Source organism: Phasianus colchicus, chromosome 13 (genome assembly GCF_987193195.1).
Source record: "Phasianus colchicus chromosome 13, bPhaCol1.hap1.1, whole genome shotgun sequence".
In the NCBI taxonomy this organism is placed as follows: domain Eukaryota; kingdom Metazoa; phylum Chordata; class Aves; order Galliformes; family Phasianidae; genus Phasianus; species Phasianus colchicus.
The window spans coordinates 822,404-842,133 of NC_143448.1; the positions used below are offsets into that span (position 1 = coordinate 822,404).

Genomic DNA, 19,730 nt, shown 5'->3' on the forward strand with positions numbered 1-19,730 from the left:
GCTCTCTATCAGTGGGTAACTAGGCGTGGCTGCTTGGATTCCTTTGGGTTGGTGATGTCACGGCGGGACACCTTACATCACAATGACGGCTGCTGTGGCACACTGCCCTGTTCCTCTGTGTGCTGCACAGTAGTGTGGAGGAGGAGGAGGAAGAGGTTGAAGAGTACAGAGGAGTTTCCAAATGGGAAGCCCGTATATAGCGATGCAGTTTCCTTTTGTCAAGCTGCCAGCGCTGCGAGTGCTCAGCCTGGATGGTATGGCTTTGGGAGTCCTGCTGCCAGTGCAGGACACCCGATCTCAGAATTATGGGCTGGGGAAAAATCGTGGGGGCCCCAAGTGTCTGAGGGGGAGCAGTGGGAGGAAGTCCCTGGGAAAGGGGGAGGCCCTGGAGACCTGAAGGGGAAGGGAGCAGAAGGCCAAGAACAGGAAGGAGTCCTGCTGGTAGCACTGGTACCTCCACTGCGTCTCCAGAGACCTGAAGTGCCCTGCACTGGAGACCCAGGCTCTCCCTTTCCACCGAGCTATGCTGTCTCAGGGTGGTGTTCACGGAGGCGGGTGGCGGGCTCAGGTCTGACACGTCTCTCTGTTGCTTTTCAGAGGTCATGAGCATTTGGGACAGTACATCTGAGTACATGATTCAGCAGTTTGCCCTCAAAAAGGTGGGATGTCCCTCCCCTTCCTCCCGGTATCTGTGTGCTGTCAGCAGTCCCTGCAGCCATGATGCCATCGAGTGACCCCATCCGTTCCCTTTGATGAAACCCCTGGAGGGTCAGTGAGGTGTGACGGAGCTGCTTCAGCAGCTGGTGCCAGTGGGGAATTTGTCCGGAAGAGGCTTCAGGCCTTCCTGGCCACTACCATCCCTCCCTGCTGGAAGGCAGAAGCCAGCAGAAAGTCTGGGGCACTTCTCAGGGCTTCTGCGGTTGCTCAGCGCCCTACCCTGAAGTCCGTGCATAGCTCCAAGGTGTTTGTTTGGCTTTTCCTTTCCTTCTGTGTTATGAGGGAAAGAGGAGAAAGAATCACGGCCTTCTCGTCGGGGGCCCTGACCCAAAGCTTTCGGAAGAGCCCCCTCCTTCTCCTCTGCACCTCCAGAGCAGACGGAGCACATTTGTCCATCCAAACCTACATCTGTGTTCCTCTGCTCTCTGCTGGCTCCAGGCTGTGGCCGTAGACGTCCTTGGCACTTTCTACATCCTGAGAAAGCGCATCTGCGAGGGGACCAGGCCCATGATCGTCCCCAGGTTCCACCTGTCGCAACGAGTGGCACAGGCCCAGGGGCTCATCTACACCAACAGCGACATTCCTGGTAAGGCCTTGGCACAGGCTTTGCTGGCCCTTGCAGCGGTGCCAGCCTGTGAATTTGCTGTGGAGGAGTGACCGAGAAAGCTGACGGTTGCTCTCCAGGAGAACATCTCACCGGGTGCACACCCTTTGCGTATTAGATGTGCAAAGGGTGTCTGCCTGGGGGTGCTGGCTTTACAGCAGCACTGCGTGCAGTGTATCCCTCCCTCCCCTCTGACCTGTCTTGCTGTGGGCTCCCTATGGTCCTGTTTAGGACAAGTGCATGCGGAGGGAAATGCTTTGGAGCTGCTTTTGGTTTTGACCCAAACTGCCAGGAAACTGGTACTCCATGTGCAGTCGGCACCAGAGCTTGTGCAGGAACACAGCAGCATTCTTGCCAGCTCCAAAGCTCCCTCCAGCTCCAGGCAGGTGCTTCGCACCTGACCCCGCAGGCTTCAGAGTGCTGTGGGTTTGGCCCGGAGTGCAGCACTGGCTCCTCAGGGCCTGTTTCAGCCTGCTGTGTTGCTGCCTGCCTGACTCTTCCTCTTTCCTAGATGATCTCGAAGTCGTCCCCCTGGACTATTCCCAGCTGTCCCTGAAGACATCCTTGCCAGAGAAGCTGGTGAAGGAGTGTGTGAATGACATCGTGGTCCTCTTCAGCTGGGGCGCAGGGCTGGGAGAGGACTATGACCTTGTTTTCAAGGGCATTGGGGTTCTTATGAGCCGGAATCGGATCCTCACAATGAGATACCGTGAGGAGTTTCTCCTTGCCATTGATCAGACAGGAGCTGCGCTGAAGTGCCTGCTCGCTGTAAGTCTACCGTCTTGCGGCTCTTTTTCCAAGGTCCTCTCTTTTCTCGGGCCAGCCGTGCCGTGCACTGGGCAGGCTTGCTACCCTGTGGGACAGGGGATCCTTTCCCAGCCTCACCTTCACGACTCTGTCCTCTTTGCAGAACCCGCAGACAGAGGTTTGTGTGCTATCAGGCGAGGAACCGGCTGCTTTCCACGTGCGTCCCGGGGGCATCCGTGTGCTTCCAGTGTGAGTACATGGGCTTGCGTAGTCCTTGGCTTCTCAGCTGCCGTTTGGCAGGGCCACGCTGGCAGACTGCCTGCTCCCAAGGCCAGGTCCCATAGAGAAAGGGCTCCGTGTCACCTCCGTGAGAGCGCTCTTCTACGCTCTGGACACCCTCACTTGGAGCCATGTGCAGGAGGGGCTGCGCTCCGTTGCCGACATGGGTTGGACCTGGAGAGGAATTCTGGCACCCTGTCCTACAGAGTCTTGCCTCCTCGTTCCCTGTGTTGGCTGAGGGACAGGAAATAGCATTGCAAAAGGCAGCTTCCCAAGCATCCACTGTTTTAGAGGAAACATCATCTAAGTCTTTCCTCGTGGAGAACTGGGGAGATGAGGGACTTGGTGGCTGTAAGGGCACCCTGCGGGGCTCTGTCTCTGGATGCAAAGGGAAGTGGTACCCTTTTTTCCAGCACGCGTCTTCTTCCTTCTTCTAGGTTTAAAATTAAGCCACACCCTGAATTAAAAGCCAGAGAGCTTTCCTCTGACAAGGAAGCCGACGGGAAGGAAGGTAAAGACTGCCCACGTCCTAAGCTGGGGCTAGGCAAGTCTGCACCTCCCGCGTCTGTATGCACACAGAGATGCTCTATGTGTCTCCTTCCACAGGTGCACGGAGCTACCAGGATAAGTACCTGCACCAGCAAAAGAGACAGCCACCACGCCACCAGAAAGGGGACAGGGCTAGAAAAGGGAATCAAAAGCACATAAGGACGCCTATGGACAAGTGAGGCTCGTGGGCGGGTGGACGCGGGCAAGGCATGACCTTGTCCTTGTGGCAGTTAGACTCTGTGCTGGTGCGCTGTCTGCATGGGCTCTGTGGGGACGCCATCAGATGGTGTTTCCCAGCCAGAGTGCAGGTGTACAGCAGGTCTGGGTGAGAGACTGCCGTCAGCCTCACTTCCTTTCATTTTCTGTCCAGTGGTATCTTCAGCCAGCTGTTAGCAGGCCTGAAGTCCAGGTTTGAGGCTGAAGAAGGGGGAGTCGGGGAAGACGTGTCTAAGGAGCAGGAGAAAGAAGGTAAAGCAATGGATGAGTCCCCACATGGGCCAGCAGGTTTCCGCACTACCAGAGGACAGAGGCCAAGGCTGCCCGAGGAACACCTGTGCCTCCTAGCTGCAGAGCTTGGAGGACACTTCCCCGCTCCGCCCCATCCCCAAGCATCCCTTGCCGAGTGCTCCTTCCCTTGAGCACTGCCACAGGACCAAAGGCCTCCTAGCAACAGGACCACAAGTCTATCGGGGACTGCTGCTGCAGAGAGCACCCCGACAGCACAGAGTGCTCCCATCCCGAGCTGCCCGAGTTATGGCTGAGGTTGGAAGCTCAGAGCCCTCCCCGTGTCCTTCCTGCAGGGAGCCGCGAGCACCCCACGACCCAGCGGAGGCTGCCTCCGGTGACATTGCCAGCACTGCCCACCAAAGCCACCCGAGGAGAGCCAGCACCCGGCGCCCCGCATCCAAAGAGGTGAGCGGTGGGAGGGCAGCAGCAAGGTGGGGGGCAGAAGCAGCAGGATGAGGGTTGGTGGCACTGCCAACTCTTCAGAGCCCCAAGGCCGCGTGCCTCGGGTGGGGGTTTTGCTGCTGCATGTGATGGGGCTTGGGGAGGCTCCGTGTCAGCTCCATCCCTGTGTTCACCTTGGTTCCAGGTCAGAGTTTTCCCAAGCACCATCCGGCACTCAGGGGTCAACCAAGCTGCTCCAAAAAATCCATGGGGAAGAAGGTCAAGCAGAGGAGGGTGAGGGAGACGGCAGGGCAGCAGGTAAGGCCTGGCCCAGGCTTCCCTGCACCTTTGGTGCCTGTTGCCTATCGTAGGCGTGGCGACCTGGTTCGGGAACGGCACGGCGACCAATCCCAGGTCGCTCGGTCCATCGGCTCACTGACACCAATGTGGTGGACGGCAAATGGCGTTTATTGGCGGGAAAAACAGCCTTATATAACCTGGGCACTGAACGCTACTGGCTATCGGGAGGGGGACCCTGTCTTCCCGTACAACGCGGTATCTTCCGGGCGCCAGACCCTCACTACCACAGGTGCCAGGCGAGGGGAGGCTGGAATGGAGACGTGTTTCCCACATGGCTGAGTGTGCCCCAGAGGCTCCGTCCCCAGGGCTGGCTGTGGAAGAGGCCCCCGGGACAGCACCGTGGCCAGGCTGCAATAGGTCTGCCGAGTCCCCACTGCACTCCGTTCCTGGGTGCACCTTGCTGGGCCCCGCTGTGCTGGAGGCAGAGTGGGTTGTGTTGAAGAGAGAATGGACGAATGACTGTGCACCCTCATCCGAAGGCCCACCTCTGCCCCGCGGGTTGCAGAAGGCAGTTGGTGTGTCCTAGAGATTCCACTTGTCCTCATCCGATGAGGCATAACGTGTTGGGGAGATTGTCAGAGACTCCCGGCGGAGGTGCTCAGACCCCATTCAGCTGGGAGCTGGTGGCCAAACCCCTGTGACGCAATGGCCGCTGACAGCGTCCCTATGCAGTGCCTGCAAGAGTTGATGACCCCAGGGCCAGGCAGGGGGATGCTGCCTGCTGCAGCACTGCCCGGCAGCTCCTGCTTCCCACGGGTTGTCCTAGGAAAACGGATACTCTCTGGCACTCGAAGGTACAGGGCAGGGCCTGAGGACCCATGCAGGATACTGAGGACACACAGAGGAGAGGGCTGCTCTGTGCAGCCAGAGCTGGACGAGACAAAGGGTTTGCCTCAGGCCGCCTAGGAACAGGACTGCAAATCTATCAGGACTGCTGCTGAGAGAGCATCCCGACAGCACAGAGTGCTCCCAGCCCGAGCTGCCCAAGGCATAGCTGCAGTTGGAAGCTCAGAGCCCTTCCCATCTCTTTCCTGCAGGGAGCCGCAAGCACGCCCAGCGGAGGCTGCCCCCGGTGACGCTGCTGGAGCTGCCCGCCGATGTCGCCCAAGGAGAGCCACTGGGAGCCCCGCGCCCAAAGAGGTGAGCGGTGGGAAGGCAGCAGCAGGCCGGGATGCCCCGGGCCCATGGGCTGGGGGCTGGTGGCACTGCCAGCTCCAGAAAGCCCCACAGTACCGCACGGCACTGCTGCACTGCTGCCTGCTGGCGTCAAGGCGAGTGCCTGGCTTGCCAGCCTGTGCCTGCAGTGCAGATGCAGGTGTGTTTGCTAGAGTGCCAGCTCTGCCTGCTTCGTGTTTTCAGTGTGCTACCAGCAATTGAGAGGAGCTCTTCAAAGGAGGGCAAGAGGAGAACGGTGCGCCAGCGCAGGGAGAAAACTGAAATTCCTGCTTGCAAAGGCCATCAGCGAGTAGGACAGGTCCGAAGTTCTCTTGTCACCGCCGCACTGCAGTGAATTGCTGCGCAGTGTCTCCCTCTGGTCCCTCATCACCAACACAAATCAGTCTCCTGCCAGCAGAATCCTTAGACGATAAAGAACGTGGGGCATCCGTGGGAAGGAAGAGGCTCCTTGCTGGTGCCCCACGGCTTCACTTTAATGGTGTTAGCAGCAGGATGCTGCAGTCGGGAGGGCTTGGGACGCAGCACGGGAGCTCCTCAAGCCTTGATATTAAACTAACTCCGTGCACTGCGTGCCTGTGTCCCCAGGAGGTCTGCTACCTGTGTTTACAGCAAGAGCAGCGTCGCCTGCGGGCAGCCATGCTGGAGGAGAAGGAAAAGAAAGAAAGGGCTGAGCGGGCAGAGCTGCAGGACTGGCAGGCCAGGATGGCAGCCCTGAGCCAGGTAGGGGGATCTTGGCCCCACCAGCAGTGGTGTGGTCACGGGGCTGTGCAGGGCACACATGCATTTTTCCATAAACACAAGAGAAAGAAGCTTGCTCCTCTGGCTTCAGGGCCAGAAAGATGCAGCCCTCGACGCTATGTGCTTGTCAGAGACGAGAAGGCTGAGCGTGCAGTGCTGCACAGTGGTGGGCAGCAGCAGTCCTCTGGTGACACCTCAAGCCAAAATGCTTTCCTTTTGTTACTTTCCTAAACACACTCTTTGTGTTCTTTTCCCCTTGTGTAACAGAGGAGAGCACGTGCTGCATGGGAGCGGGAGGTTGCCAAAACAGAGAAAAAGGAGAGCTTAAGATACAGCAGAAATTACCTGGTAAGGCATTTGTAAAAAGCAAGGAAAACAAGAGTTTCCCAGCAGTTAACCGGGAAGCACAGTGAGCCCTGCTTTGACCGTGGCACCTCCCAGAGGACTTCCCAAATCCCTCTGCCCTATCTGCAGTCCTGATGCCGTCCCCTCTGCACAGGTGCTTCGGAGGCAGGTCCACGCCTTTACCTGCTGCTGAATAAGCCTCCCTCTTGCTTTCCAGGAATCCCTCTGCCTCACTCCTCCAGGCTACATCCGGAGGATGGAGTATGACCGAGAGCTCCAGGAGAGGAGGGAGGTGTGGGAAAAGGAGCATTTGAGAGTACCAGCGAAGATCCCACTACGGCAATAAGCGTGGGCAGCTCCTGCCGCGTCCTGGCTCAGGGGCAGTGAGCCGGTCTTGAGCCAGGGACCCCCACGGATGGGGCCGTGGGCGTGCAGGCTGGAGCAGGAGGGGTCCGAAAGCAACTCTGTGCCGCCACCAAGTGCCGATGGCCCTCCCACCGCCATGCTAGGGAAGGATAGAACCCGGTGGGCAGAGCAGAAGACCAGAGAACATCAAAACCCCCACAGGGCTTGCAGCAGGAGCACACCTGGTTCCTGTGGAGCAGGAGAGCAGGGCCAGTGCTTTGCCCTCACCCTGTGGCTGCCAGCCAAAGGAGCATCACCTTCCTGGGAGTGTGGGGACAGACAAAAGACCAGTCAGAGCAGAAGCTGCGGAGCAAAATAAGGAGCATGAGAAGACATGCTGAGAACCGAGGACATCTCCAGAATACACGGGAGAAAGAAACTACACTTTACAACTGTCAGGGAATCGTAACCATTTCTGCCCACCTTGACTGTGAACTGCTTGCTCTGCATACGAAGCTTCAGAGCCTTGAGAACAGTGGAAAATTACCGGGTTAAGCTAGCGTGGGTAAACAGCCGTTCCCCCTCCTGTTTATACGCTCCCCTCAAGTACCGGCAGGCCACAGTGAGGTCTCTTTGAACATCATGTTGTTTGTAACGTTAGCTATTCCATCTGGGATGTCAGTGGCAAAATTCAAATCATGTCGCCCGGTGTGTATCGTGAGGAATAAAGGAATGCCACTTTCTAACATCACACTGGAGTTAGAGAGATTTCTTCCTGGATTTCCAATGGCAGTTGGTCATTTCTGCGGCATGGGTGGGCGTAGTATGACTTGGCTGTAATGTGCCAATTTGCTGTGCTCTGTCACAAAGGCCTTGTGCTTTTCTCTGGTCTCTCGGAGCTCCATCTTCTTCCCAGCACTGTCAGAGGGAAGCAAAAGCTGTTCAGCTGGGCCTACAGAGAAGAGGGGAGAGACATCCGGCCCACCTCCAGCAGGGTCTGGACCCAAAGAATTGCTGTACTCTCTGAGACACCCCCAGGCCAAGGGCCCAGCTCCACTGCCATGACGCATGGGCGGCTCACTGGCCTGGGGCTGGGGCCAGCCAAGTAGGGGCCCTCCAGGCAAGATGCCTGGGTGTCCGTGCTCTACCAGGGGAAGGACGGTCTTTCTGGGGTAGAAAAAGAGAGCCAAGACCCAGCAGAACCCAGTCCCTCCGCCCACAGATCTGCCTGCTGACATCTCCTGGGCTGGAAGGCAGCTCTCGCTTAAGGGCACAGCCTCAGGAGTGCGCTGCTCTCCACAGCACCAGGCTGTCAGGGAAAGGCAGTCCCTCCCAGCACCGCTAGTATTTGCACCTGAGGAGCTCCTTGGCACCGGTGGGCCGGAGCCCGTTTTGCTCCACCTTCTTCCTCCACTCCTCGCGGCACGTTGTGTATGTCTTCAGGTTGGCCAGGACCTGTTTCGCCCGCAGTGACCGGACACTGCAGCAGCAGAGACAAACTCTCACTTGCACCCTTTCCAAGATGCTGCCTGCCCAGAGCCTGCCCTCCCCCAGCCCCTGCACTCATGCTGCCTTTGGGCCCCAGCAACTCATCATGGTGGAATGAGCTTCAGGCCCACACCGAAGGCACTGGTGTCAGGGGCTCTGCCAGGGCGTGCCCGTGTCAGGGAGATCAGAGGAGGAAGCGTCTGCTCCCCAGCCCCACAGCTAGTCAGTCTCTACCGCTCACCTCTGCCAAGCCTTCCTGAGAGGTGCTGCACACTTCCTTGGGCTCTGTAGTCTCCAGCGGAGGAAGAAGTGTCCACTCCTCCTCTGCTCGAGGAGGGTGCCAAAAAGCCTCCTCCTCATCCACCTTCTTCCAGATTTTCTCTCTTCCCGGCTCAGCTTTGGACCTCTCCTGCCCAGTGTTTCTCACCGGTAGGAAGCATAGTGATGTCTCAGGCCCCGGGTTTGCTCGGCGCACTGCAGCCCATTGCTTTTCCTGCATGGGAAGTAGAAGCAGACGAGAGCCCACGTTGCCTTGGCCAGCAGCGCCCTCCCGTCGATGGGGCTCAGGTTGGGAGGGCCCAAGTCAAGCTCCATGGTGAGCAGCGCAGGCCAAGACTGTGTGCAGCACGGGAGGAGGCCCCTCGGTGCCCCCCACAAAGCACGGCCCATCCCCTGCCCCTTGGCATCTGTGGACACCTTCCCCTCCCCAGCCCACGGGCAGGAGCGTGAAAGCAAAGTGCCGTGGGAGCAGGGGGAGTCCCTCACCGTAAGGAAAGGAAGAGCCAAAGCAGAGAGGGGGTGAACTTGTTTGGGGGGCTCGCCTAGGACTCCCTCTCTGTAGCACTGTATTTCTCAACCCATCGCTTATCGTCATTTACGTCCACGTGGAGCACGTACCAGTGCTGTTCCCAGCTGGCCCTGCAGAGCAGGGAGCCTGACTTTGTCTTGCTCCCTCACTTTTGCTTCCATGCTTTGCTCTGGACGTCTCCTCCCAGCAGGCAGCTGCACACTGCCAACAGCACAGGGAGCCGGCTGGAGAACAGCAGGAGCCTGTTCTCCAGCTGGGGCTCGCCAGGAACAGCCCCGTGCAGGCAGCACAAGGCAGTTCTGTGTCACAGTTCTCTCTCAGCTAGTCGTGAGCCTCAAGTGACAAGGAAGAAGAGAGAACCAAGAGCCGGGCTCCTCTGCCAGGCCACAGCACACCCGGACGGAGCTCAGTGTGCTGCCCGGGCCCAGGCAAGGGCTCCTTACAGGCAAATGGGAGCGCAGGGCATCACGCTGTCAGTCCCCAAAGACCCTCACCTTACAGCCCTCGCTGAAGTCCTCTTTTCTGCCACCAGACTACGGCCTCTCGTCTGGATGGGAGGAAAATGGATGTAGGAGAGCAGGCGCTCACGAACCTCTGGAAGCACAAAACAAGAAAGCTCTTCACACAGCTGCATCTCTGAGAAACTTCCCACAAGACAGCCATGCCAGCTGCGCATGGACTTGCTGCTGCTGTCTGGCCTGCCTCCCCATCCTCGCAGCCAGGCTTCCTAGGAGCACCGCAGCCCTCTCCACTGCCACCCGTTCCCAGCCCTCCCTTTCACATGGTCCTGCCCATCCCTCAGCAGAACATATTGCTTCCTCAGGTGCCTCTCTGAGAAGCGGTGATCTGGGACACGTCAGTCCCTTTGCAGGATCTCTGGCACTGCAAATGTGGATTCAGAGCTGCAGTAACACACTCCCACTTCTCTACACCACGTCCACATGGTAGTACGGCACCTTGCTGCGAAGCTGTTTCAGCCAAGCGATATTCTGGCGTCTCGTGGTTGGGCAGGAAACTGCAAATAAGAAAGCCGCAGTGGTTACAAGAAGCGGCAGAGAGCACAGGGCTGCCCAGGGCCTTGTGGAGCTCGCCTCTGAGCTCTGGCTTTCTGGGATCAGCTGGGCACGCCCAGCCACAAGCACCATGGAAAAGCTGCCCCGGGCTCCCACTTCTTCCCAGAGCATCTGAAGGTGGGCTGCTGGGCTGGGCCTTCAGTGTGAACAAAGGGGCTGCACAGGAGGTCTCCTGCACCTCTGAACATTAAGTCCAGCGCAGGGTCTGGCCAGACAGGCCAAGGCTTTGACCTGGCAGCCAGAGAGTGAGCGGGAGCCCTGAAACTGTGCCAAACTCATGTGGAGGAAAGCATCCAAATCTGCTTACCGCCGAGCTCCTGCACTCCTCCTCTGCTCCTCCTGGGGCAAACAGCCCCAGCACTATCGCACTGCCTGCCTTTGCCTTCACCTCCTCACTGCAGAGCAGCTGCAGAGAGAAGAGCGCTGGCGAGAGCAGCAGCCCGTGCCTGTGCTCACTACCACCTCTTGGGGAAGCGTGTGCTGGGAGCTGTGGGACAGGGCAGGGACAGGGTCCCCCTTGTGACCCAAGCCCGTGTCTCAGAGGGGCTGCAGGGCCCCCCCCCCCGGTCATGCCCTGTCCCCCTGCACCATGCTTCTCGCTGCCCAGGCAAGGGGCTCTGCTGGGCATGGTGTGGGCTCCACACATCCGCCATCTTCCCTCTCCACAGGCAGAACTCTGCAGGCACTGGAAGAATGATTACCAGGCTTGTAGGGTGGAACGAAAGAGGCTGAAAATCCGAAAAGTCCCTCAAGCAAAGTGCTTTCTGCAGTCCTCACACCCATGTGGCACAGCACAGAACATCCAGATGTTCCAGAGCAAAGTTCTAGAGCAAGCTCCCATCTGTTTAAGGAATTACTTGATGGAATACCCTAGGAAGCTGTCATAGGGGCACAGGGATGGAACAGAGCAGGCAGCTCATTAAGGATGCCTGAGAGCAAAAGAGTTCTCTGTCCCCACATGTAAGAAGTCAAGCAGAGGAAACAGGAAACTGGGACGGGTGGGCAGGACCTGCTGATCAAACTGAGGGATAAGAAGGAAATGTACAGGCTATGGATGGAGGGATGAATACAGGGGTGCAGCCCAGACCTTCGGAGATGGGATCAGGAAAGCCAAGGCAGGAAAGCCAAGGCAGAGATGAAACTGAACTTGGCCAGGGATGTGGAAAATCACAAGAAGGGTTCTTTAGGTACCTTGGGCAGAAGGGACAGGCAAAGGAGACAGGCAGATAGCGATGGGACCAGGGGGAGTGGCCGTAAACTGAAAGAGGGGAGAGTCTGCTTAGACTTCAGGAAGAAATTCTTGCTCAGAAGGCAGGGTGGGTGTTCCATCTTGGTGCTGCTCATGGCCACGGATGGAGCCCTGGCCAGACCGAGCTGGTGGGGGGCAACCAGCCCACGGCAAGGGCTTGGAACTGAACGAGATCTCTTCTAACCCGAGGCATTCTGTGATTCCGTGTTGCTCTGCTGTCTGGACATGGAAACACTGTGGCCATGGCACACGGGCCAAGGCCCCTGGATGCAGAGCACCTGTCATGTCATGTCTGAGGTGTGCAGGGGAAGGGGCACAGGAGGAATGACGAAGGGGAGAGTCCGCACTTCTGGTGTTCTTCTCATTAAATCTGGTCTCATCCCTCTGAAACAAGGAAACGTATAAGCAACGGAAGGAAGACTGCTGAGCGAGCGTGTCCTCAAGGTGTTTGTAATGACTGTGTTGCTGTTTTTTAATTTTAAATATCTTTTTTAAACGTAGATTATAACAAAATGACCTTTGGCAGTGTATGGTGAGGGCTGGTTATCTTTAAATCCGTAGCACTGGCAATTGAATTGGCGGAACATCTGCCAGCCTACTTGAACACCTGGGTATGTGCAGTTGATGATGTACATGTGATAACACATTTTCTAGAAGTGCCTACACCGTTCTCCTTTTACAAATCTATACTACATTAAGACATTTTGACATCAGTGCCACAGCCCTAAATTTATGTGACGTGGGAACTGTATCTGAACATTTAACCTCAGAGACTTAGGCTTTTTGAGTAGCAGATGTCTCATAGGTGGAAGTTTTGTTAATTGTGCTGAATCAAAGGTGAATATGGAGAATACAAAATTGTCATGTAACGATACGATTTACATAACCCATGCTAAAGCACATTTACTTATACCATTGGGGTTCTTTTTGTTTTGTGGAACCACTGCCTCCACTTAGGTACCTGCAAATTCCACAGATACGGAATTCCCCTGTGCAATTAGTAGAACTATCATTCGGTTCTGATTTGAATGTCCTCCCTTATGTAGCTGCAAAGGTCTCCAAGACATACTCTTTACGGTAGTTTGTTCTCTCATGGGGAGGCATTAGGATTAGCGTTTCACAAGTCGCAGGATCACAGCACAGTCCCCGTCACTGCGGTGCCGCAGTGGGCAAAAGCACAGTGGCAGTGTGCCACTGTGGTGTCATGGGTACAGGAGTACAGTAGCGGCAGTCTTACTCCATTGTCACCATGGGCAGCCCTGCCACGTGGATGTGGCAGCGAGCATTGCAGTGGTGCCCGTGCCACTGTGGCGTCACGTTGGGCAGGAGCACAGTAGAGGCGGTGGTGTCACTGCTGGTGTCACAGCTGTCAGGAGCACAGTGGCCGTATCACTGCGGTGTCACAGAGGCCACGACTGCAGCAGTGACTGCACCACTGTCAAAACTGCAGTGCAGGCCGCGTCACTGCTCTGTCACCAGTGACAGGATCACAACAACATCCGTATCACTGTGGTGACTCTGAGGGCAGGAGCACTGCCACGTCACTGCTGTGTCAGTTGGCAAAAGTGCAGCAAAGGCTGTTTCACTGCTTTATCAGGCAGGAGCAGCGATCAGTGCAGGGCAGCAGGGCAGGAGCGCAGTGAAAGAGCGTGGAATAATTACTGGAAGTGACTTATTGAAATGTCTAGCTCTTGAGAGAATGATGGAATTGTATGGATCGGAAGGGACCTCTAGAGATCCTCAGGTCCCTGATAAAGCAGGTTCCCTACAGCGGCCGTGCTGGCAGGCATCCAGGCAGGTCCTGAGTATCTCCAGAGAAGGAAATTCCACCCCCTCTCTCGGCAGCCTGTTCCAGTTCCTCGTCACCCTCAGAGCAAAGGAGTTTTTTCCTCGTGTTCCTGCAGAACTGCCTATGTTCCAGAAGGTGAAGCCCCCAGGGGGAACGCGCTGGATAATCTGTTCCACGATAGTCCCCTACGCAACATGACCTGCGACCTTAGCTGTCAGCAAACACCAGGGGAGCCTGGTATGCTGACTCTAAGAAAACACAGAGTGTGGAGCAGGGTGGAGTCTCGTGGCCAAATTCCATGTTTATCCTTCCTGCAGGGATGGGGACTTGATGAAACAAACTGTTGGAACTGACAAAACCGTTGCGTTGTTCTGAGCCAGTCCCGAGCCACCGGTTTTCAACCTTTCTGCCTTAACCACGCTTCCTGAATAAACTTTACAACATGGATCCACGTGAAAAAAACTTTAGACAGTGAGGAGAGCGGGTTGGGTGTGGGACAGCCGCTGTCTGGCGACTGGGTGGGCATCGGTTGGAAGGTGGTAAGCGATTGCTTGCTTTTCTCTTGTTTTGTAAACGCGCATTGTATTATTACCAACACTACTACTATTTCCCTTTTTTCTTCCTTCTCTTAGCTTTTATCTCAATCCACGAGTTCCACTTCGCGTTGTTTCTCTTATTCCCTTCCCCGTGTCCAGCCTGGGCTCAGCCCAGGGACTCAGCCACGCCCTCCAGCAGCTGCGCGGCCGCCCCTGCAATCGTGTCCCAGTCACTCCTCCTCTACCCCACAGCCGCCTCCCTCCCGCCCCCAGCCGCCGCTGCAGCAGCGCGGGGCACCACCGGGGCACCCCGGCAGCGGCACCCAGGCCTCATCTTCCCTCCTCCTCGGTCTCCGGCGCTTCCCCGGGCGCCTTCGGCCCCGGCAGGTCGTCCCGGCCGTGCCCTTCTGCTGGCTCCGGCTCGCTCCGACGCCTCCGAGGGGAGGACGGGGCCGTGGCGGTGCGGCGCCTTCGGGCACGGGGACCTGTAGCCATGTACCGCTGCCGGCCCCTTCCCCGAGTCTCACGGGGACGCTCCGCAAAACGGGCCCGTGCCCCCCGAGGCCGCCGTTCCCAGCTCCGGGGGGCTCCCAAACGACCCGGGAGGACGCCCCGCGTCCTCCTCACAACGCCCCGGTCCAGCCCCACGAGACCCTCCGTGTCTCTACGACGGCCCCAGGCTCTCGCCCAGCCCCGCAAGGACCCGCGTTTCCCCGGCCCGAGCCGCCCCCACTGACGTCACGGTCGCACCGCTCCCAGCGCGCGTCGCATGCGGTGACGTCACGCGACCGTAGCACCGCCTACCGGAAGCGGCGGTGCGGGCACCGCCTGCCGGCCCGAGCATGCGCAGAGCTGGAGTGGGGCAACCGTTCCTCCTTCCGGGGCTTGAGTGGCAGTCGTCACAGCCAATGACTGCAAGGAGGGGAGGGGCCGGAGGCGACAGCACTCGCTCGAAAGCGCCCGGAGGAAGAGGCGGGGGGAAGCGCGGGCAACCGGCCGGCCGTGGGAGCCAATCGGCGTGCTGGGCGGGGCAGGGCCCGCCAATCGGATCGCTGGGGGGGCGGAGCGGCGGCGCGGCGGCGCGGCCCGGTTTCGCTGCGGGACGCGGAGGGGCCTTGGCGCTCCCAGCCCGGGCTCCGCGGCGTCCCGGGAGCCTCGCGGCCCGCGGGGGCACCCGAAGTCCCGGTCGTGGTAACGGCACGCAGGCCCTCCTCCAGACCCACCTCCAGGTCGTGCCCCTTCTTCATCCCCTCCTGCAGCCCCGCTGTTTTCCGTTCCCGGTCCCTTTCGTCAGGCGTCTCCCTTCGAATCCCAGCCCCCCCCCCCAAACCTCTGAAGACCCCTCGTTTCCCGTGCACTCCCGGTGCCGTACCCTCCCTTTTCCTACATTGCCTTTCCTCAAAGCTCAGCCCCTCGCCCTGCCGCCAGCCCGCCCGTTTTCCAGTCCCCCCGGCCCCCTCGGGCTCTCTCTTTTCCCAGCGACGTCCCCTCTTTTCCCCGACGCCCCTCCTCAAAATCCTGCCCCCCTTAACACCCTGCAGCCCTCCCCCCACCGTCCTGTAAGCCCTCTCCTATGTCCCCCAGGCTCTCCCATTTCTCATCCCCTAGGGCCCCCTTTCCCCTCTCCTATGTCCCCCCTTTTGCAGACATCCTTCCATCCCATAGCATTCTCATCTCGCGCCTTCATTTCCTCCGCTTTCTCAGATGCTTCCTCCACAAATTCTTGACCCCCTCACCCAAACCCTTTAGGCTCCCCTCCATCCCCTAGTCACTTCTCTCCAATCCCCTCCCCCCCCCCCCCCCCCGTCTCCAGTGTCTCCCTAATCTGCCGGTATCCCCCTTTTCCCATCCCTTAGGACCCACCAATCCCAAGCCGCCCTTTGCCACAGGCGGCTCTCTGGCAACCATGGAGGAGCCACGGTGCCTGCAGGCCAACTGCTTCTTCCGTGGCAAGGAGCACAGCATCCAGCTGAGTGTGAGCCAAGCTGTGCTGGAGGTGGAGGTGGAGGAGTGCTGCAGCACCAAGCGCTGGCGGGGCCGTTTTGATGCTGCCTGTGAGCTGCCCATGGTTCTCCAGAGTGGGTCCCTGAGACTGCCAGCCCTTGACAATCTCCCCTGTCCACAGCTGTCGAGGACCTGACGCGCAAAACGGGCAACTTCAAGCAGTTTGGGATCTTCTGCAGCATGCTCGAAGCAGCACTGATGAAGGTGAGCCGTGCTGGTTTTGGGAGCTGGAGGGGACATCTGGGGATCCCAATCGTCCTGTCCCACTCCACAGAGCAGTGAGGCTGTCAGCCTGGAGCTGCTCACCTACAGTGACCTGGAGGCCCTGCGGTGCTGTAAGGCAGGGGTGGCAACACGTGTCCCCCCCTCAACCTCGCCACTCAGTAGCAAGCGGTACCTCATCCTCGTCTACTGCGTTGAATTTGACAGGTGACAGGGGGCAGCGTGCAGGGATGGCAAAAGGTGGGGGCACTGAGAGGGGGCCACCCAGCACGGGCACCGAGGGGCCGAGAACGCTGCGTGGGGACAGTGAGGGGCTGGGCGTCAGCATGGGGCTGGGGGCACCAAACGAGGAGGAGGCATGGGATCAGGGACGTTGATGGGGGGACACAGAGGGGCTGGAGATGCCAGTGGGGGTGCACTGCAACACTGGGGAGAGTGATGTGGGGACAGCAAGGCTGGGGGAAAGCCTGGGGCTGGGGACGTGGTGGCACTGACACTGCGGTGTCTCTGTTCCCCAGGATCCACTACCCACTGCCGTTGCCCTACTTCGGTGAGGCAGACGTGGCTACACTGCGACGCCTGGTGCAGGAGCAGCAGGACGAGCTGGCACACCTGCGGGACGAGTGAGTGCAATTGCCTCGTGTGTCCCTTCTGTGGCATTATCAGTGCAACAAAGGGACAGCACGCTGTGCATTGCGCAGGCTGCGGCGGGCACAGCAGGAAGCGTGGAGGCTGGAGGACGAACGGCTGCGGGACAAGGCCTGGCATCAGCAGGAGCAGCAGCGGATGACCAAGGAGGTGCGCAGGATGAGGCTGGGGACATGAGCGTGCCGCTGCACTGTCACAGCTCTCTTATGGCTCCTTCTCCAGCTGGCAGAGGTGAAGGCGGCTGAAAAGATGCTGCGGGCACATGTGAATATGCTGACGGCTGAGTTGGCAGTGTGCAGGAAAGGGTAAGGTGGCGACAGCACTGGGAACAGGACTGGGAACAGCAATGTCATGTCCCTCATCTCCACCTCACCACATCCGTCCTTCCCACAGGCACAGCACATCAGCCACAGCACCAGGCCCCCCACGGTATCGCCACCGCTCTAACTCCCGGGACAGCCGCAGTAGCAGCCAAGGCCGCCTGCCACCACGGTCCCCATCTCCTGCAGGTGAGGGACATGGGGACGTGGGGACCTTCCTGGGACCCCTTCCCAGTGTTCTCCCTCCCCTTCCATTTCCCCTAGGTTCACGGCCACCGCGCTTCAACCCCACAGCCTTTGTGAGAGCCCGTGAGCAACGGCGGCAGGAGGCTGAGCTCCGAAGGTCAGTGGTGCCACAGCCGTGCCACAGCGCCCTCACTCACCGACAGTTTTTTTGGAGGGCTAGGGGAAGGCACCTCTGCTCCCTGCAGCAAATGATTCCCTGGGTGCAGGCAGAAGCTGCCACGTGGGACAGAGTCAAGTGGTGACAGCTGTAGGAGGAGGTGCAGGCGCAGCTCTTCGGGTAGGTGGAGTGCACTTTGGGTTTGAGGGACACCCAGTGGGCCTGGGGTGCTTAGTACATCTGAGTGATGCCCAGCAGGTCTGGGGGCACCTGTTAGGTCTGGCGTCTGCCCTCAAACCTTCCATCAAACCCTGTTTCCCTCCAGCTGAAAGTTTCCAGAGCCAGCGCTCAGCACTGAGCTCGGGCAGCAAGGCTGACATATGTCCCCAGCGCCGCAGGTCAGTGATGGCATTTCCTCTAAGCACTGCAGTCCCCTCCCAGCTACCGTGGTCTCCTTGCATCCCTGCTTTCTTAACCACTTCTTTCCCATAAAGCAGGGGTTTGGGGGCTCCTAGCACCCGGAGTCCACTGAGTGCTTCGTCCTGCAACAGCACTAGTGTGGTGAGTGGCTCCGGGGGGCAGTGGTGACAGCAGGGAGTGACAGTGACACCAGGAGGGGGAAACTGGGTTGTGTGCCATCACCTGGGTTGTGTGCCTTCCTCTACAGGCATCTCACCTGGATAGGGGCCACAAACAGCAGGGGAAAGGTGAGCCCCTCATCCTGCTCTTATGCCACCTCCTGGCCCCATTTTGTTCTTATTTCTTTTTTTCACCCATTTTTCCTTCCTCCCTCCACAGAGAACCTGGGCACAGAGCCCTCAGCCACACTGTCTGAAATCGATGCCCGGCTTCAAGCACTCCAGGCCTACATCAGCACCTTGGGCACCCACATGTGAGCCCCCCAGGGGCCACCAGAAGCTCGCCTCGGAGGGACCAGACTCAGGCATTGGTGTGCCATGAGGCCACCAGTGCCCAGGCTGTGTCCCGACTGTCCCCCAGGGGGAACAGCACTGGCAGGATGTGGTGTAATAAATGCCTTCGTGGCTCTGTGGGACAAGCGGTGTGTGTCCTTATCCCTCCCCTCCCCCTGCTGACCGGATGGGGAGTTGGCACCTAGCTCCTAGCCCCCACTGTCCCATAGCCCCACACCTCGCCAATGCCCCTGAAGTCTTGGAATCATCCTAAGTCATCAGCTGCGATCCCCAGGGTTGTAGAGCCATGGAATTCCGGAAGGGCTTGGGCTGGGAGAGGGACCTTACAGCCCCTCTTACTGTGGATGGGTTGCCCCCCCCAGATCAGGATGCCCAGGGCCTCATCAGGGCCTGGCCTGGAGCGCTTTCAGGGACGGGTCAACCCCAGCTTCTCTGGGCAGCCTGTGCCAGTGCCTCATTGCCCTCCCTCCGAGTAAAGAATTTTTTCCTAACCTCTAACCTACATCTCCCCTCTTTTTGTTTAAAACTTCCCGCTTTTCCTCTCACTATCAGACCACGTAAAATGTTGATCTCCCTCCTGCTTTATAAGCTCCCTTTACATATTGGAAGGCTGTAATGAGGTCTCCCCAGAGCCTTATCTTCTCCAGACTGAACACCCCCAGCTCCCGCTGCCTGACTTTGTGGTAGAAGTGCTCCCAGCCCTCTGAGCATCTTTGTGGAATTGCCCTGACACAAGCGCAACAGCATAAGCCCGCACTTTTCCTTGTTAAACCTCAGTAGGTTCCTTTGAGCCCACTATTCAAGCCTCCCCAAGTCTCTCTGAACGGCATTCCCTCCCTCCTGCATTATCAACTGCAGCACTCAGCTTGGTGTCGTCAGCAAACTTGCTGAGGGTGTGCTCAGTCTCGCTGGGTTATTGACAAAGTTGTTGAAGAGCACTGGTCCCAAGACGGAAGCCTGGGGGACACCACTTATCACTGGCCTCTACCTGCACAAAGAGCCACTGACCACAGCTTTCTGGCTATGACCACCCAACTAATTCCTTACCCGCTGAATAGTCCAGCCGTAGATCCATATCTGCAATTTGGAGATAAGGATGTGGTGTGGGACTGTATCAGAAGTCCAGGTAGGTTACGTCAGTTGCCCTTCCTTTGTCCGCTGATGCCATCACTCCATCACAGAAGGCCACTAGATTTGTCAGGCACAATCTGACCTTGGTGAAACCATGCTGGTTGTCTTGGATCGCCTCATCTTGCTCATGTCTTAACATCTCTTCCAGGAGGATCTGCTCCACAATTTTCCCAGGTGTAGACATGAGGATCGCTGCCCGGTAGTTCCCCTTCTTAAAAAATGGGTGCAGTGTTTCCTTTTTTCCAGGTGGACTTCACCTGACATCGTGGCTCTGCAAATATGATGGAGAGCGGCTTGGCAACCACAGCAGCTGGTCCTGTCAGAACCCTGGGATGCATGTTGTCAAGCCCCATAGGCTTGTACACGTTAAGTTTTGTAAGGTGGTCTGGAAACACTTATTTGACTCAGCGTGATCTTATTTTCCCAAGCATTGTCAGAG

At 58.2% G+C, this 19,730-nt stretch overlaps 3 protein-coding genes across 7 annotated transcripts; 2 read left to right on the plus strand and 1 right to left on the minus strand.

Moving 5' to 3' along the window:
• Nucleotides 1-67: 67 nt before the first annotated feature.
• LOC149916097 (uncharacterized) lies at nucleotides 68-6,749 on the plus strand. The gene is made up of 15 exons (XM_090149656.1): nucleotides 68-254; nucleotides 598-659; nucleotides 1,156-1,303; nucleotides 1,833-2,089; nucleotides 2,232-2,317; nucleotides 2,785-2,858; nucleotides 2,954-3,071; nucleotides 3,267-3,364; nucleotides 3,697-3,808; nucleotides 3,990-4,102; nucleotides 5,182-5,284; nucleotides 5,504-5,618; nucleotides 5,906-6,040; nucleotides 6,326-6,406; nucleotides 6,621-6,749. The coding sequence occupies exons 1-15, from the start codon at nucleotides 182-184 to the stop codon at nucleotides 6,747-6,749; spliced, it is 1,704 nt and encodes a 567-aa protein (XP_090005782.1). The 5' UTR covers nucleotides 68-181.
• Nucleotides 6,750-7,423: 674 nt separating this feature from the next.
• On the minus strand, nucleotides 7,424-15,452 carry LOC149916098 (uncharacterized). The gene is made up of 6 exons (XM_090149607.1): nucleotides 15,409-15,452; nucleotides 14,496-14,932; nucleotides 9,539-9,638; nucleotides 8,478-8,729; nucleotides 8,103-8,228; nucleotides 7,424-7,666 (listed from the first exon to the last, which is right to left on the minus strand). The coding sequence occupies exons 1-4, from the start codon at nucleotides 15,450-15,452 to the stop codon at nucleotides 8,660-8,662; spliced, it is 651 nt and encodes a 216-aa protein (XP_090005733.1). The 3' UTR covers nucleotides 7,424-7,666; nucleotides 8,103-8,228; nucleotides 8,478-8,659.
• Nucleotides 14,781-18,285, plus strand: LOC149916099 (centrosomal protein CCDC61-like). 5 transcript variants are annotated; one of them, XM_090149657.1, is made up of 14 exons: nucleotides 14,781-14,920; nucleotides 15,548-15,745; nucleotides 15,817-15,899; nucleotides 15,970-16,124; nucleotides 16,436-16,540; nucleotides 16,619-16,715; nucleotides 16,788-16,870; nucleotides 16,959-17,074; nucleotides 17,150-17,228; nucleotides 17,338-17,408; nucleotides 17,554-17,626; nucleotides 17,723-17,789; nucleotides 17,896-17,935; nucleotides 18,027-18,285. In XM_090149657.1, exons 2-14 carry the CDS (start codon nucleotides 15,598-15,600, stop codon nucleotides 18,122-18,124), a joined length of 1,215 nt encoding a protein of 404 aa, XP_090005783.1. In that variant the 5' UTR covers nucleotides 14,781-14,920; nucleotides 15,548-15,597; the 3' UTR covers nucleotides 18,125-18,285. The 5 variants fall into 5 exon arrangements, 4 of the variants coding, with proteins under 4 accessions (XP_090005783.1, XP_090005784.1, XP_090005785.1 ...); XM_090149658.1 differs by having other exon boundaries at nucleotides 17,726-17,789; XM_090149659.1 differs by having other exon boundaries at nucleotides 17,180-17,228.
• Nucleotides 18,286-19,730: the final 1,445 nt, after the last annotated feature.

Bases quoted from the DNA above. Each gene is read 5' to 3' on its own strand.
- LOC149916097 (XM_090149656.1), top strand. From the start codon at position 182: ATGGGAAGCCCGTATATAGCGATGCAGTTTCCTTTTGTCAAGCTGCCA. The intron at 660-1,155 runs GTGGGATGTCCC...TGCTGGCTCCAG, and splicing joins AGCAGTTTGCCCTCAAAAAG to GCTGTGGCCGTAGACGTCCT. The intron at 5,285-5,503 runs GTGAGCGGTGGG...TCGTGTTTTCAG, and splicing joins GGAGCCCCGCGCCCAAAGAG to TGTGCTACCAGCAATTGAGA.
- LOC149916098 (XM_090149607.1), bottom strand. From the start codon at position 15,452: ATGGAGGGGAGCCTAAAGGGTTTGGGTGAGGGGGTCAAGAATTT. The intron at 14,933-15,408 runs GTGGAGGAAGCA...GAGGGGATGAAG, and splicing joins GGTGAGGGGGTCAAGAATTT to AAGGGGCACGACCTGGAGGT. The intron at 9,639-14,495 runs GTAGGCGGTGCT...TTGTGCTTCCAG, and splicing joins TGCCCGCACCGCCGCTTCCG to AGGTTCGTGAGCGCCTGCTC.
- LOC149916099 (XM_090149657.1), top strand. From the start codon at position 15,598: ATGGAGGAGCCACGGTGCCTGCAGGCCAACTGCTTCTTCCGTGGCAAG. The intron at 16,541-16,618 runs GTGAGTGCAATT...TGCATTGCGCAG, and splicing joins CTGGCACACCTGCGGGACGA to GCTGCGGCGGGCACAGCAGG. The intron at 16,716-16,787 runs GTGCGCAGGATG...CTCCTTCTCCAG, and splicing joins AGCAGCGGATGACCAAGGAG to CTGGCAGAGGTGAAGGCGGC.